The sequence below is a fragment of the Myxine glutinosa genome, chromosome 13, assembly GCF_964187855.1.
Source record: "Myxine glutinosa chromosome 13, kmMyxGlut1.1, whole genome shotgun sequence".
Lineage (NCBI taxonomy): Eukaryota > Metazoa > Chordata > Myxini > Myxiniformes > Myxinidae > Myxine > Myxine glutinosa.
In genome coordinates, this window is record NC_136273.1 from 12,678,588 (window position 1) to 12,691,696 (window position 13,109).

Here is a 13,109-nt window from a genome sequence, read left to right on the forward strand (position 1 = left end):
TACAGGTGGAGTTGCACCTGTGGTGAAATTTCGTGTCAGTCAGACAAACGGTTGCCGAGAAAATGATTCTTAAAAATGCAGACATGCATGTACGTACGCCACACGTGCGGACGCAGCCGAATGCCTGACCCTGCTTTTCGCTTCGCGAGTGCAGGGTAAAAATCTGCAGTAAAAAAACTAAGTGTGAGAGATAGGAGGAAAAAAAAAAATAGAGGTGAGAGTGACGGTTTGGGAGGATATAGGATTAGGGTAAATGGTCAGAATTAGATGATTTTTTTGTATGGGAAATAAATGTAGATAGCCCCAAATAATAATGATGGCGTTTTGGGTTTATTGTGACCAGAACAACCATTCAAAACGACATTTATTCTTTCAGTTCCGAGTTCGCTCGATTGCACTGCATGCGCCACCGATGGATAAAGTCCCTGAAACTTCAATTCAGTGTCGACTCGAGCTTTGCTGTGTTTCAAGGCTTTCCTTTTACCGGGAAAGGACAGTCCCACAAATCTTAGGTTTGCAAAACTCCCCTCAAAATTGCACACAAAGCATGTACACAAAACGGCGACAACCCTCGGCCAACATTGCAAGTACACACAACTACGCTCTGCAGCAAACGTCGCGTTAACATGTATGACGTTAAGCATTTATATGCATATGTATTTATTATATATGATTATTTTGGAATAAACGTTGTGCAATAATCACATAAATGTTTCTTTTTTTCCTCTCCTCAAAGGCATGAAGATCATCACAAAAGGAATTCCTCCAATTTTTTTTTCAGAACTCATTTTTTTTGTGCACTGATTTATCAAATACTCGAATGTTCACAGAACACCTTATGCCACGCAATCTTGAAAAAAAAAAAGGATGTGGGCGAGGCGTGCGAGCAGAAAATTTGATTGCACGAGATGATGTAAAATGACGTAATCTTCTGTCCAAGAACTGCTAAACCAAAGGTTTTAGAAGAAGGTCCCAATTAAGAGATTTGTGTTCTATATTGAAGTATATAAGTAATTCTAAATAAAATAAAGATTTTATAGGTAGAATATTTTTCCGGAAGTTTACCGCCATTGATGCAGCTTCTTTTACACCACCGGATTTAACATGTTACACTAGTTATTCGTGCCTGTTCTTTGTGTCCTTTATGACATCATTAAAAACGGTAAGTTTCCTGTTGGGAATGATTTTCGATTTTGTTTGACTGCCAGACAGACGAAATAGCCCCGGATGGGCTGACGGGTCATAACTTGAGGTTGTACTTCAGACCTCTGCTGAATTGGGGGATCCCCCCGCCCCCCCCCCCCCCTGGAAACCTCCGATACGAAATCGAAAAAAATCAAAGACCGAGCGATCTTGCGGACCATCGAGTAGAAGGCCTGGATTGGGTTTCAGAGTAATTGGTTGGTAAATAAGGGACAAGGAGGGATCCGGAGTTTCAGGGATAACCCCCCTTGGAGCCCCCATGATCCGAAATCTGAAAATCGAAGCCCGAGTGATTGTGCGGACGACTCTCTTGTATTCATGTGTCACGTTTCACAACAATTAGCCAGGTGATAAGGGAGGAGTAGCAAAAATAGCAAAGGGTTAAGGGACAGACATCAAGACCCATTTTAAAAGTTCATCTTTTTGAGATCGAGATGACCTAAAATGATCTAACTCCTCTATGCGCATGCGCGATCGGGACAAATTAAACGCCAAAGTACTACTAAATTACAGGTTCGTTTTGCGATCCGGATTCACAAGGTAACATTCAATTGAAATCACGTTGCTCCTCGATCATAAACTGACGTTTGTGCAGGACGAGGAAGCACAGTCACATTCAAAGGAGAAGATTTCCTCGAACATCCTCGACGAGGATTACGCTCTGGATAAACGTTCACCATGGCTTTGCCAGAAGATGGATGGACTTTGAATTTATTTTTCCAAGGACACTCGGTGGTGCATCTCTTATGGATTGGCACTTGATTTCTGAGTCAGGGTAACGGAACCATGTCTTATCCTGCCATGATGTGGAAGAGGAATTTACCTTTCTCATCTCCATAATCACTGCAGATCAGCACAGATTGCCTTTCTGGTTTATTTTTGAGATTGAACATTAGAGGTAACCACCAATAACAAACTTTGGAGTAGCCAAGGCTTGGGTCAATCGTTTCTAATGTATGACGTCAGACACCAAGACCTTCATTCAACTCGCACTGCCAAATGTGCCAATCATTGCGGATAATAATGTGCCGATCATTGCGGATAATAATGTGCCTATCATTGCGGATAATAATGTGCCAATCATTGCGGATAATAATGTGCCTATCATTGCGGATAATAATGTGCCAATCATTGTGGATAATAATGTGCCGATCATTGCGGATAATAATGTGCCAATCATTGCGGATAATAATGTGCCAATCATTGCGGATAACAATGTGCCGATCATTGCGGATAATAATGTGCCAATCATTGCGGATAATAATGTGCCGATCATTGCGGATAATAATGTGCCAATCATTGCGGATAATAATGTGCCGATCATTGCGGATAATAATGTGCCAATCATTGCGGATAATAATGTGCCGATCATTGCGGATAATAATGTGCCAATCATTGCGGATAAGTCCACCTGTTGTAGTTGATCAATGCAGCCGCCACTCGCCCGACGGACGGACTTCTCTGAGGTCAGTTCTCCACTCTTCATGTTATTACCTGTGCCACCGAAGGTGCATGGAGGTTATGTTTTCACCCCTGTCTGTTTGTCTGTGAACAAGATATCTCAAAAAGTTGTGGATGGATTCGAACAAAAGTTGGCAGATAGGTAGCGTATGCGACAAGGACGAAATTATTAGATGTTGGTGAAGATCCGGATACTAGAATTTTCAAAGTGATTCTTCACCATTGGGAGATAGGGCCAAAAACGATACATGCAGGATATCTCAAAAAGTTGTAGACCGATTTCGACCAAACTTGATGGACTGGTTGAGGGTCTGACGAGGAAGAATCGATTCCATTTTGGTGAAGATCTGAATATGGATTCAGGTATGAGAATTATTTAATTTTTTAAGTGATTCTTCACCATTGGGAGATAGGGCCAAAAACGATACATGCAGGATATCTCAAAAAGTTGTAGACCGATTTCCACCAAACTTGATGGACTGGTTGAGGGTCTGACGAGGAAGAATCGATTCCATTTCGGTGAAGATCTGAATATGGATTCAGGTATGAGAATTATTTCATTTTTTAAGTGATTCTTCACCATCGGGAGATAGGACCAAAACGATACATGTAGGATATCTCAAAAGGTTATGGATGGATTTGGACGAAATTTGTTGGACATGTTGTGTGTGTGTGTGTGTGTGTGTGTGTGGGTGTGTGTGTGTGTGTGTGTGTGTGTGTGTGTGTGTGTGTGTGTGTGTGTGTGTGTGACAAGGACGAATAGATTCGATTTTGGTGAAGATCTGAATATGGATTCGGATTGAAGTGATTCTTCACCATTGAGTGATCGGGCGAAAAACGATATATAGCACGATATTTCGAAACATCGTGGACGAGTTATGACTAAACTTGGTGGACGAGTTGGTTCGGTGACAAGAACAAGCCGATTACATTTTGGTTCAGGTCTGAATCCAGATCCGGCCTATCAGTGGATAGAAAGCATAAACTGTTCAGCCTGGCGGAGGTGTGCTCTCTACCTCGTGCCGCTCTAGTTTGCCTATTGTCCCACTACTCATAATAACACAAGAAGCTCCATGCACAACTTCCATACATCAGTTAATCTCTATTATACTATATGTCGGCCAGATGCAGGGGGCCACAGGGGTAAAACTCAAAAGTCATGCTGTAAAAGGTTGTTGGGTATAAATGCCTCCCACAGGCACAAAGTAAGACTATGAGTGGACAACTATGTCAACAAGCTACCGAATTGGTTTTATTGGCTGTAAAAGTGATGACATCACACAATATCAAATCTTCCCTGTTTGTTCCCAATGAAGACCCTGTAGTTCGATTTTTAAGTTCCATTTTCTTACCCAGATTGTAATTCAGGAATAATTTCCTTTGGATATCTGCCGCCAAATAGTTTATTAATTATTATATAAAAGGGCATTCAGTCTTTTGCAAACGACGGACAGATATTGTGAGTATTGCCTTGTACTGTATTCAGTATACATCGACCCTTTGCAAAACCATGCTCCACATGGAATCAAATTATGTAACAGCACTTGCTTTCACTGCTGAAAGACACCATGGTTACCAACATACGAGCTTGTTGTTACAGACGGCTGAGAGATATTGGTCTGCCAGCCCATGGAGCGAGTGTTGGAGCGAGGGTATCACCTGAACACGATCGGTCGAAGAAAGGAAGAGATGCCAAAAAAAGAAAATAATAAACAAATGCTCAATATTCAATCAACAACTGTGGGCTATGAATGATCAATCAATCAATCAATCAATCAATGAATTCGGTTTTATTAGAACAAAAGAAAAAAAGAAAAAAATGTACATGACTGTAGTCCAAGGACTAATAATGTCAGGTTTACAATATAAATAATTTCACATAGTAACAAATACATTATACAGACAGAAAAATAAATCAATTATCTATTTGCATTGGTGAATCAATCAAAACAAAAGAAATTCATTTAAAAGGTTGAAACGCTTCGGTCAATATATGAATGTCAACAATTACATTCAAAATATTTAAATATTTGTATTAAATAGCCTACACTGAATTAAAAATAGTATAATATAATATGAATACGCATTGCGTAGAGTGAGAGCTTCGTCGACAATAAATCAGTCGATCGAGTACGCAGTCCTCGCAAACATCTGTAGGCCTAGGCCTAGCTAGGCTAGGTTGTTTGATCTTGGGCTTATAATTAAAATTCAAATTAATTTTATTGAATGGATAGATTGGGATAGAATGCAGGACTTACGTACTGTAGGCTATATAGTCTAGACTTCTAGTCGACTGGACCAGGTACGTAAGTCCGACTGGCAGGTACGTACTGAAATCGGTGTACCTGGCTTAAATGAAGCCGGTGTAGCTGGCGGAAAACTGAAACCGGTGTAGCTGGTGGAAAAAAGAAGTCAGCGTAGCTGGCATAAATGATGAGCGGTTTCGAATTCAAAATCCATTCTGTACAGTACTGTATTGTAATTTATTGATTTTAATCACCAAGTGAAAATAATTTTCATCAACAGGTGAAAATAATTTATCGGTCGCGCCAGACCAAAGCACGATCACGTGAGCAAGATGGCGGATCAAGGAAGGGACAAGATGGCGGATCATGGAAGGGACAAGATGGCGGATCATGGAAGGGACATTTCAAATGACAACATTAAATTTTGTTCCCAAGGGAATGGGGAAAAATTTGAATTTTTTTTTTTTGTGAAATTTGAAAAAAAAAATTGTGAAATGTGAAATGAAATGAAATTTTGAATGGATTTACATATACATGCAATTGGCATAGAGGTTCGCTTACGAAGCTCTCTATAAAATTACAAAAACTAAATATTCAATCAATTAATCAAACTATTTCAAATTATTCGTCTTATTTCAGTTATACAGGAAAAATGTATTTACTTTGTGTCAAATAGCAAATGCTGTTAATAAAAATTAAAATCTTTCGAGATTATTACAGAAATTCGGAAAATGAACAAAACAAAACAAAATTAATTAATACATAAAAATTTAAATTCATTAATCATGCTCCCCGAATTATGCATTTTCTTTCAATAATACAGGAAAAATATATTTACTTTGTATTAAATTACACATGCTGTTAATAAAAGTTGAAATCTTTTGAGATTATTGAAGAAATGCAGAAAATCAAAACAAACAGAAAAAAAAATTCATTTAAAATATTAAAATACATAATGATCGACAGAAAGAGACGTTTAAGTGACCCGACCTCAAAATGACTGATGTCAAAACGTGGGTTACAGAAAAGTTACTCGGAGAACAGAAACATACCTTAATGAGAAGACTGGCTGAAAAGAAGCGACAATGGCCAGGCAGGTGCAGCACCTGGTGTGATGAGTCAACTATGCCGAAAAGATGAACTACCCCAATGTGTGAGATCAACTCCTACCCAACGACCCAAACAGAATTGCATCATCTGCAAGAAAGACCGACACAGAGGCAGAAAACCATCAGGGAAGGTCTCAACAGAAATCAGCCAAAACTATTAATGATTTTCCACAATTCAAGAGGAATTTCAATATATTTCTTCTGCTCTTTCTCTCACTCTCTCTCAAACTCCCCTTGTGAATCCCCCACCTAGAAGTGGCCTTTGGCCCTGTGGCAGGATGGGCTCCGCAATAAAAAAAGACCAATTAAAAAGACAAAAACATTTTCGAGAGCAGAACACTTTCAAACCAAAGCAGAATTCCCATTGGTAAGCAGCACCAGGGCTTCCATGAAGCTACATTCACTCGCCTTGTTGAGCAGTTCGAACCAAACCACTCTCTTCCAGGAGGCATGTGGTTTCCTGATAAAGTAACTGAGAAACCAGTCACGGAAGTGATCTTCAGGAGGGAGGAGCTCAAAAGGCTGGCACTTTGAAAACCAATCAAGTGCTTTGAAAACAAAACTTCGTCTTCACTTTGGAAGCAAAGTATCAGTTATTAACCAGAGAAGTGGATACACCAATACGTCGACATGAGAGTTATCTTGCACGCAGTGTTCGGTATCTAGAAGGAAGGTGTGCAAGGAGTTGTGATCCATGATCGTTGTCATGGCTACGCACTATGCTGTCTGACATCAGGGGCTTCCATCTTTCACCAGCCAACTGAGAGATGGAATTCTGGCAATCTTCTGAAATATTTAGCAGAACTGTTGGTGAGAACAGGAGCTGGTAACTACCTGGCGATCCACAATATTGCAGCTTCAAACGGGCCTTCTCGCTGCCCATCACTTCCCTTCATTCAAAGCCCGAGTGGGCAGAACATACCTAATTACCCATGATAGGCGGACGAGAGCGAGGGATGATGGGGGATTGGGTGGCTGCCCTCAACAACATCAACCTATCTGCGATGGAGCAATTCGCAGGGGATGAACAGTCTTTTCAGATTATTGCGGAAGTTACAAGCGAGGCGGGATAACTTTTTTGTAGAAATATACACAAACGGGCATGATGTGTTCACAGGGTCTGATCTGAGTAAACGAAGGGTTTTCCAGTTTCTCAACAACAAATCAACCTTGCTGAAGTTGCTACCACCAACAGCCACCGACAGAGTGTGCATTCTTTCAATATCTACGACGAGCAGCTTCGCTATAATAATAGACCACTATACCCAAATTGTGTGCTCTCCCGAATGGTAGGTTAGCTCCTATGTCTTCTGTTATGTTGTATGTCACTGCCAAGGATCTGTAGAGCACTGTAGATGGAGTACCTGTGCAAAGTAGAGCGCAGCATTATCGGATGCAGACGATGAGCGGACGTCGCAGAAATTGTAGATCCATGTTGTTACTGAACTCTGGACCTCAAACTTCAGACGAACTAAGTTACAGAGATGGAGTAAGTTGATGAGAGCATAATGGAAATGTGAAGCAGCTAATATGTGGTGGAAGCAAAATGCACCTTCCAGGTCATTGAGTCGGATCATGCTTTGGCTCATTTATCATATTACACTCATGTGTTCTGAACCATTTGGCAGTAACTATTCAACTTGTTTTGACAAATTCCAAAGGGAATTACCTCCTGGGAGAAGAAAACGAAACACAAATGTTTCTACTCATTCGTCACATGTGCTAAAGCAGTAATTAACAAATTTTGTGACGTCATTATTTTTAGAGCGAATACTCTTTCCAGTAACCTGTTGACATGGTTGTCCAACTATATTTGGTTACTAGGTATATTTGGAAGACATTCTTGGGCAATAACCTTTTGCAGCAGGACTTTTGTTGAGTTTTTCATCAAAATGGGATGTTGGCCCCCTAGGTATATTCCGCTGTAAGAAATCCAATGACTGCAATCTACCTAGAATGAAGCGACATCATCATCATGCACCTGCGATAATAAAGTCCTGCACATCTCCTCTCTTCTGGATTCCAAGAAAAAACTAGAACAGCACTCAATAGAGAGCATACATACCTCCGCCTGGTTGGCCATATCACTCAATGGTGAAGAATCACTTTTAATATAATATGAGCTGGATCCGGATCCGGATCTTCACTAAAATTGAATTGATTCTTCCTTATCACACATACAACCTGTCCAACAAGTTTCGTCCAAATCCGTCCATAACTTTTTGAAAAATCCTACTATGTATCGTTTTTGGCCCTATCTCCCAATGGTGAAGAATTAATTAAATATTAAATAATTCTCATATCCGAATCCATATTTTTTCTTTTATTTTTGATCATTTTCCTCTTTTATCTATTTTACTCTTAATTTCTTTATTTATATGTCTCGGCTATAGGGAGAAATGTATTATTACAGAAACTTTTTTTTTGTAAGGCCCACCTGGCCACACCTGGGTGGGTTTGAGGGTAGAGGAGTAGCAGCTGAAACCAAAATCCTACCCAAGTTCCTCCTGATGACTCGATATTTGCTTCTTTGGGTTCCCTCTGATGACTCCAATGCAGTATTTGGTCTTTCATTTTGAAGAATAGAAAAAGGAATACCAGGAAAAGGAGGGAGAGGTTGTGCCGCTGATGCAGTGCCCCCTGCTGATTAGGGCAGGAATTTGGAATTTGTTCATGGTGCTGGCGATAGCTCGCCTACTCTTCGAGAAGGACACCATGGGATCCTTAATGTCCACCAATGCATGCTGGCACACACAAAATTTTTGTGAAACACACAATTGTCCGGAGTAGCAGTCGCAACTTGTATAGAGAGATGTGTGATGTTCGAATGGAGTCCTCAAATGTTCGAGGTACATATTGTTAGGGATGGGGGGATGTATTTTTGTGAGTGAACCGGGAAGAATGGAAGGGAGAGGTTAGGGTAAGAACACATGAGTAAAGGGAAAAGGGAAACTTGGAGAGAGGGGAAGGAACATTTTCAATTAAACTTGGTCAAAATGGAAGGACAAAGGTGAAGAAGAGAGGAGTTAAAAAAAGACATAAAAACGTTTTTTATTTTTTAATCATCGGGTAGATGGGTAGGTAGGTGAGTGAGAATGAGAATGGGGAATGTGAAGGAATAAGTGTGAAAGAGAGTGGAAAAGGTTAGACCGAAGCCAACCTACAGGTGATTAAACGGTTGAGACCCACACACGTGGAATCAACACTGGAGCACAAAACAAATGCACCACATGATATGTAGCCCAGGAGCATTAGGTTAGGACCTAGAAGAAATTAGTAGAAAGCTGATTTTTTGCACAGAGCTTCAGAATACCATGTGGATGCCCACAATATAAAGTCCCACGAGACCCACCTTGTGGCATTTTCAAAATTCAAGATGGCCGCCGGTTGGATGGAAAATACATAAATATGGATAACTTCGGCCTAGAACCTCATAAAAGTGTACTTTTCGTGGCTAAATATATGTTTTAGCACACTGGGATTTTAATAGAATATATTTCAGTGACCTCAGATAATGATATGTAGATATAATCCAAGATGGCTGACAAAATTGCCGCTGCTGTAATGCAAAAAAACATCAAAATCATGATAAGTTCAATTTGCTATTATTTCATTTAATGCAAAATGTTTCACATTGTGACCACAAGGCCTGCAAGAGGTAAACAACTCATGGGGATTTGACATTTAATTACAATACGACACAAAAGCAGACCAACTCTTTGATCCCAGTCATCCCAACCTGATTCTAGTGTTTTGGACAGTACCGTGTGAACTGAATGTCACTTTTCTTATTCCTGACTTAAACACTGTTATCACCCTCTAAATCAATGTCCCGATAGTTTTTGCAATTATGGCCATTACAAACAGTACACAAGAGGGTACACTCCAGACCAGACTTGTAGCAAGTGCATCGTTTTCTACACCCCGCCTTGCATCCACAAGATATCATTTTCAGCACTTTCTCAGGGGCGACAGGCCTATCGGTCTCGATTGGAACAAGTAGTCCCTCTCTGTACTGCCACCCCCACTCAGTTGGCAGCAGTTCATTCCCCTGCCACTGCTGAACAGCCTGGTATGCTCTGTAGCTGTGGAATTTGGTAGCTGCCGAAGTAGGTGGGAGTGATTCCAGCTTGAAACCAGATGACGTCAAAGATGTTCTATGGAGTGATCGGAAGTACATGAGATATCGGTGTTTGTCCAGTGACTTCGATCGAGCTGCTCCATACAGCTTCAGCAGAAACAGCTCTCCCACTCTCGCTATTTCTTGTTGAGTGCTTTTAGATCGAGAGAAAACACTCAGGCAATCCCATTTGTCACCATTTTTTGCATTACGGCGGCGGCAATTTTGTCGGCCATCTTGGATTATCTCTGCATATCATTATCTGAGGTCACTGAAAGATATTCTATTGAAATCCTAGGATGCTAAAAAATATATTTAGACATAAAAAGTATACTTTTATGAGGTTCTAGGCTGAAGTTATCGCAATTTATGCATTTTCCGTCTAACCGGCGGACATCTTGAATTTTGAAAATGCCACAAGGTGTGACTCGTGGGACTTTGTACTGTGGGTATCCACATGACATTCTGGAGCTCTGTGCAAAAAAATCAGCTTTCTACTAATTTCTTCTAGGCCTCCCCTTCATTTTTGGCTAATGCTCCTGGGCTAATGGGCACGGACACGGCACGATAAAACGGTGCAGGTAACAATAACAACATTGTTGGAAAAGACAAATTCAAAACAGTAACCTTAGCATTGGATATAATTCTCTCAGAGCAGAAAGAAGCACTTCCTTGTGGGGAGGGAACAGGAACAGGAAATAAAGACGGGTTGTCATGAAATGTTTGGTTGGTCATTTACAACGAGGTGTCAATTCACACTTCAATTGCTCATCATCTTTTGCAGATATATATTTAAAGTTATCACCAGAAAACTGAGGATGTCGAACAAACAACAACATCCGGTGGCGTAAACTCACTATAATTCACCAAATGTCTGTCCGTCCGTCCGTCCGTTCGAAGGTACCGCAATAACGGCTGAACCGATCGCAACGATATTTTGGGTGGGTAATCCTGGGACCCCCTGGAGTAAAATAGGCTAGATTGTTTTTCCAATTTTTTTCAAATTTTTCCTATTTCCAATTTTCGAGTTTTCCAGTTTTTCCAAACATGATGGAATAATATTTACCGATATGAACAGTGATGTGGCTTTTATTGAAATTCTACAAATACTGTTTAGATTTTGATGATTTGCGTGTGATATGATTTAACGGATGTTTATATAAATCGTTTAAAATAAAAAAAGCCTTCAATTTCTGATATTTTTCCTTTTCATTTGGGCCTCCCAATTGAAGCCCCGCCCATAGGGCGGGTACCGTTGCTAGTAATTATAATGTCCGGTCTAAGTCTTGGAGGTCAGCGGTTTATTTATATACCTACAAATAAAGTGCATTATCCTTGAATATTCATCAGCAACAATTATTCTTTGACATCTTAAGGATCAGGAAATCAAACAGTCCTTGCATGAGGAAGGTGAGAATAATTACAGGTAAATGTACTCTCTCAAGGTAAAGGAATACATACCTACTGAAAAATAATGGATGTTTCTTCCGAGTGTCCAACGGTTAATTATCAGACAGGCAACTGGAACGACACTCGGTAGAGCGCATACCTGCGCCAGGATGAACAGTTTACATTTTGTATCCCACCGATAGGCCGGACCGGACCTGAACCAAAGGTCACCTACCCAACTCAACCACCAAATTTCGTCCGAATCCGTCCACAACCTTTTGAGATATTTTGTTCACAAACGGACAGACAGACAAACGAACAGACAAAAGTGAAAACATAACCTCCATCTACCTTCGGTGACGGAGGTAACAATGTAACATGTCAGATATAAAACGTCCACACGAACACATTGGAAACGTCAATTAACTCTCGAAGGTGAAGTGGTCTCGACCCTCAGAGCTCTTCCTGGATGATACTGTCGACAAGGTACGCGGAAGGATGCTGGAAAAGCTTATCGATGGAAAACAACAAGTTTACGGCATACTCGGATTTCACAAAGGCACAGATATAATGGCAGGTAGACGTCCAATCGGAGGGGCCTGGACCATTTCCTCACGTAGAAGTCGGAGCAAAATCTGCGCTGGCTCACCTGGCCAACGAAACACCAAGGTGCTGTGCAGCCAGCATGGAAGATCCTCCTGTGTCACGTGGCCCCGCACACACAAACCAGGACATAAGCTTTGTGCAATCACCGACTTCACACTACATTACTCACTGACAAAAACTACTAACGGTAGAAAAACAATCAGGAAGTCATAAGTACCTTCAGAAGTTAAAAAATGTAGTAATGAGTACCATAGAAAGGTAAAACTGATATTACAGGTTATAGTCGAAGGTAAATCAGGAAGTAACGAGTGCCACCCTGGTAGTGGTTGAGTATCAAGAAAAGGTAAATTAGGTAGTAATGAATACCACATAAGGCAAAGCTGTTTGTGATGAGTCATGCTCGAAGTTAACGCAAGCAGTTATGAGTATCTGCTCCGAGTAGCACAAGATCCGTGTGGCCGAGGCTGTTCATTCCTGCTACGCGAAACACCCTGCAACCCGGGCCTGCAGAAGACGGACTTTTTGGAATGCCGGCCGCATTTCCCAGCCAATCATCATGCAACTTTGTTACAACATTCTCCAAAGGTAGGCACACCTGTGTTGAAAGATTGGGGTCAATCGCTCAAATAGTTGTGGAGAAAATGCAAAGCCCATCCACGAAGAAGACATTTTTATTCTTCTTCTTCTTCACTATGCTAAACATGCTAAAACAGCTAAAACTAGAGCAGCACTCAGTGGAGAGCATACATACCTCCACAAGGTTGGCCATATCACTCAATGGTGAAGAATCACTTAAAAATTAATTAATTCTCATGTCCGAATCCATATTCAGATCTTCATCAGAATCGAATCGATTCTTCCTCGTCACACACACAACGTGTCCACCAAGTTTCGTCCAAATCCATCCATAACCTTTTGAGATACAAGCCCTGCTCAAATTTCAAGTCAATCCGATGAAAATTGACTATTTTATGC

General features: G+C 40.8%; 1 protein-coding gene across 7 annotated transcripts in view; it reads right to left on the reverse strand.

Moving 5' to 3' along the window:
• Positions 1-4,469: 4,469 nt before the first annotated feature.
• Positions 4,470-13,109, reverse strand: part of LOC137438608 (E3 ubiquitin ligase TRAF3IP2-like) — a 60,838-nt gene continuing 52,198 nt past the window's right edge. For 5 of the 7 annotated variants that reach the window (XM_068133806.2, XM_068133804.2, XM_068133802.2 and 2 more), the window contains one exon: positions 9,063-12,226. In XM_068133806.2, the coding sequence (XP_067989907.2) occupies positions 12,080-12,226 (147 nt within the window). In that variant the 3' untranslated portion in view covers positions 9,063-12,079. Of the gene's footprint in view, positions 5,060-5,767; positions 6,108-9,062; positions 12,227-13,109 lie in introns of those variants that run through there. The other 2 variants (XR_010986751.2, XM_068133803.2) reach the window with 2 other exon arrangements.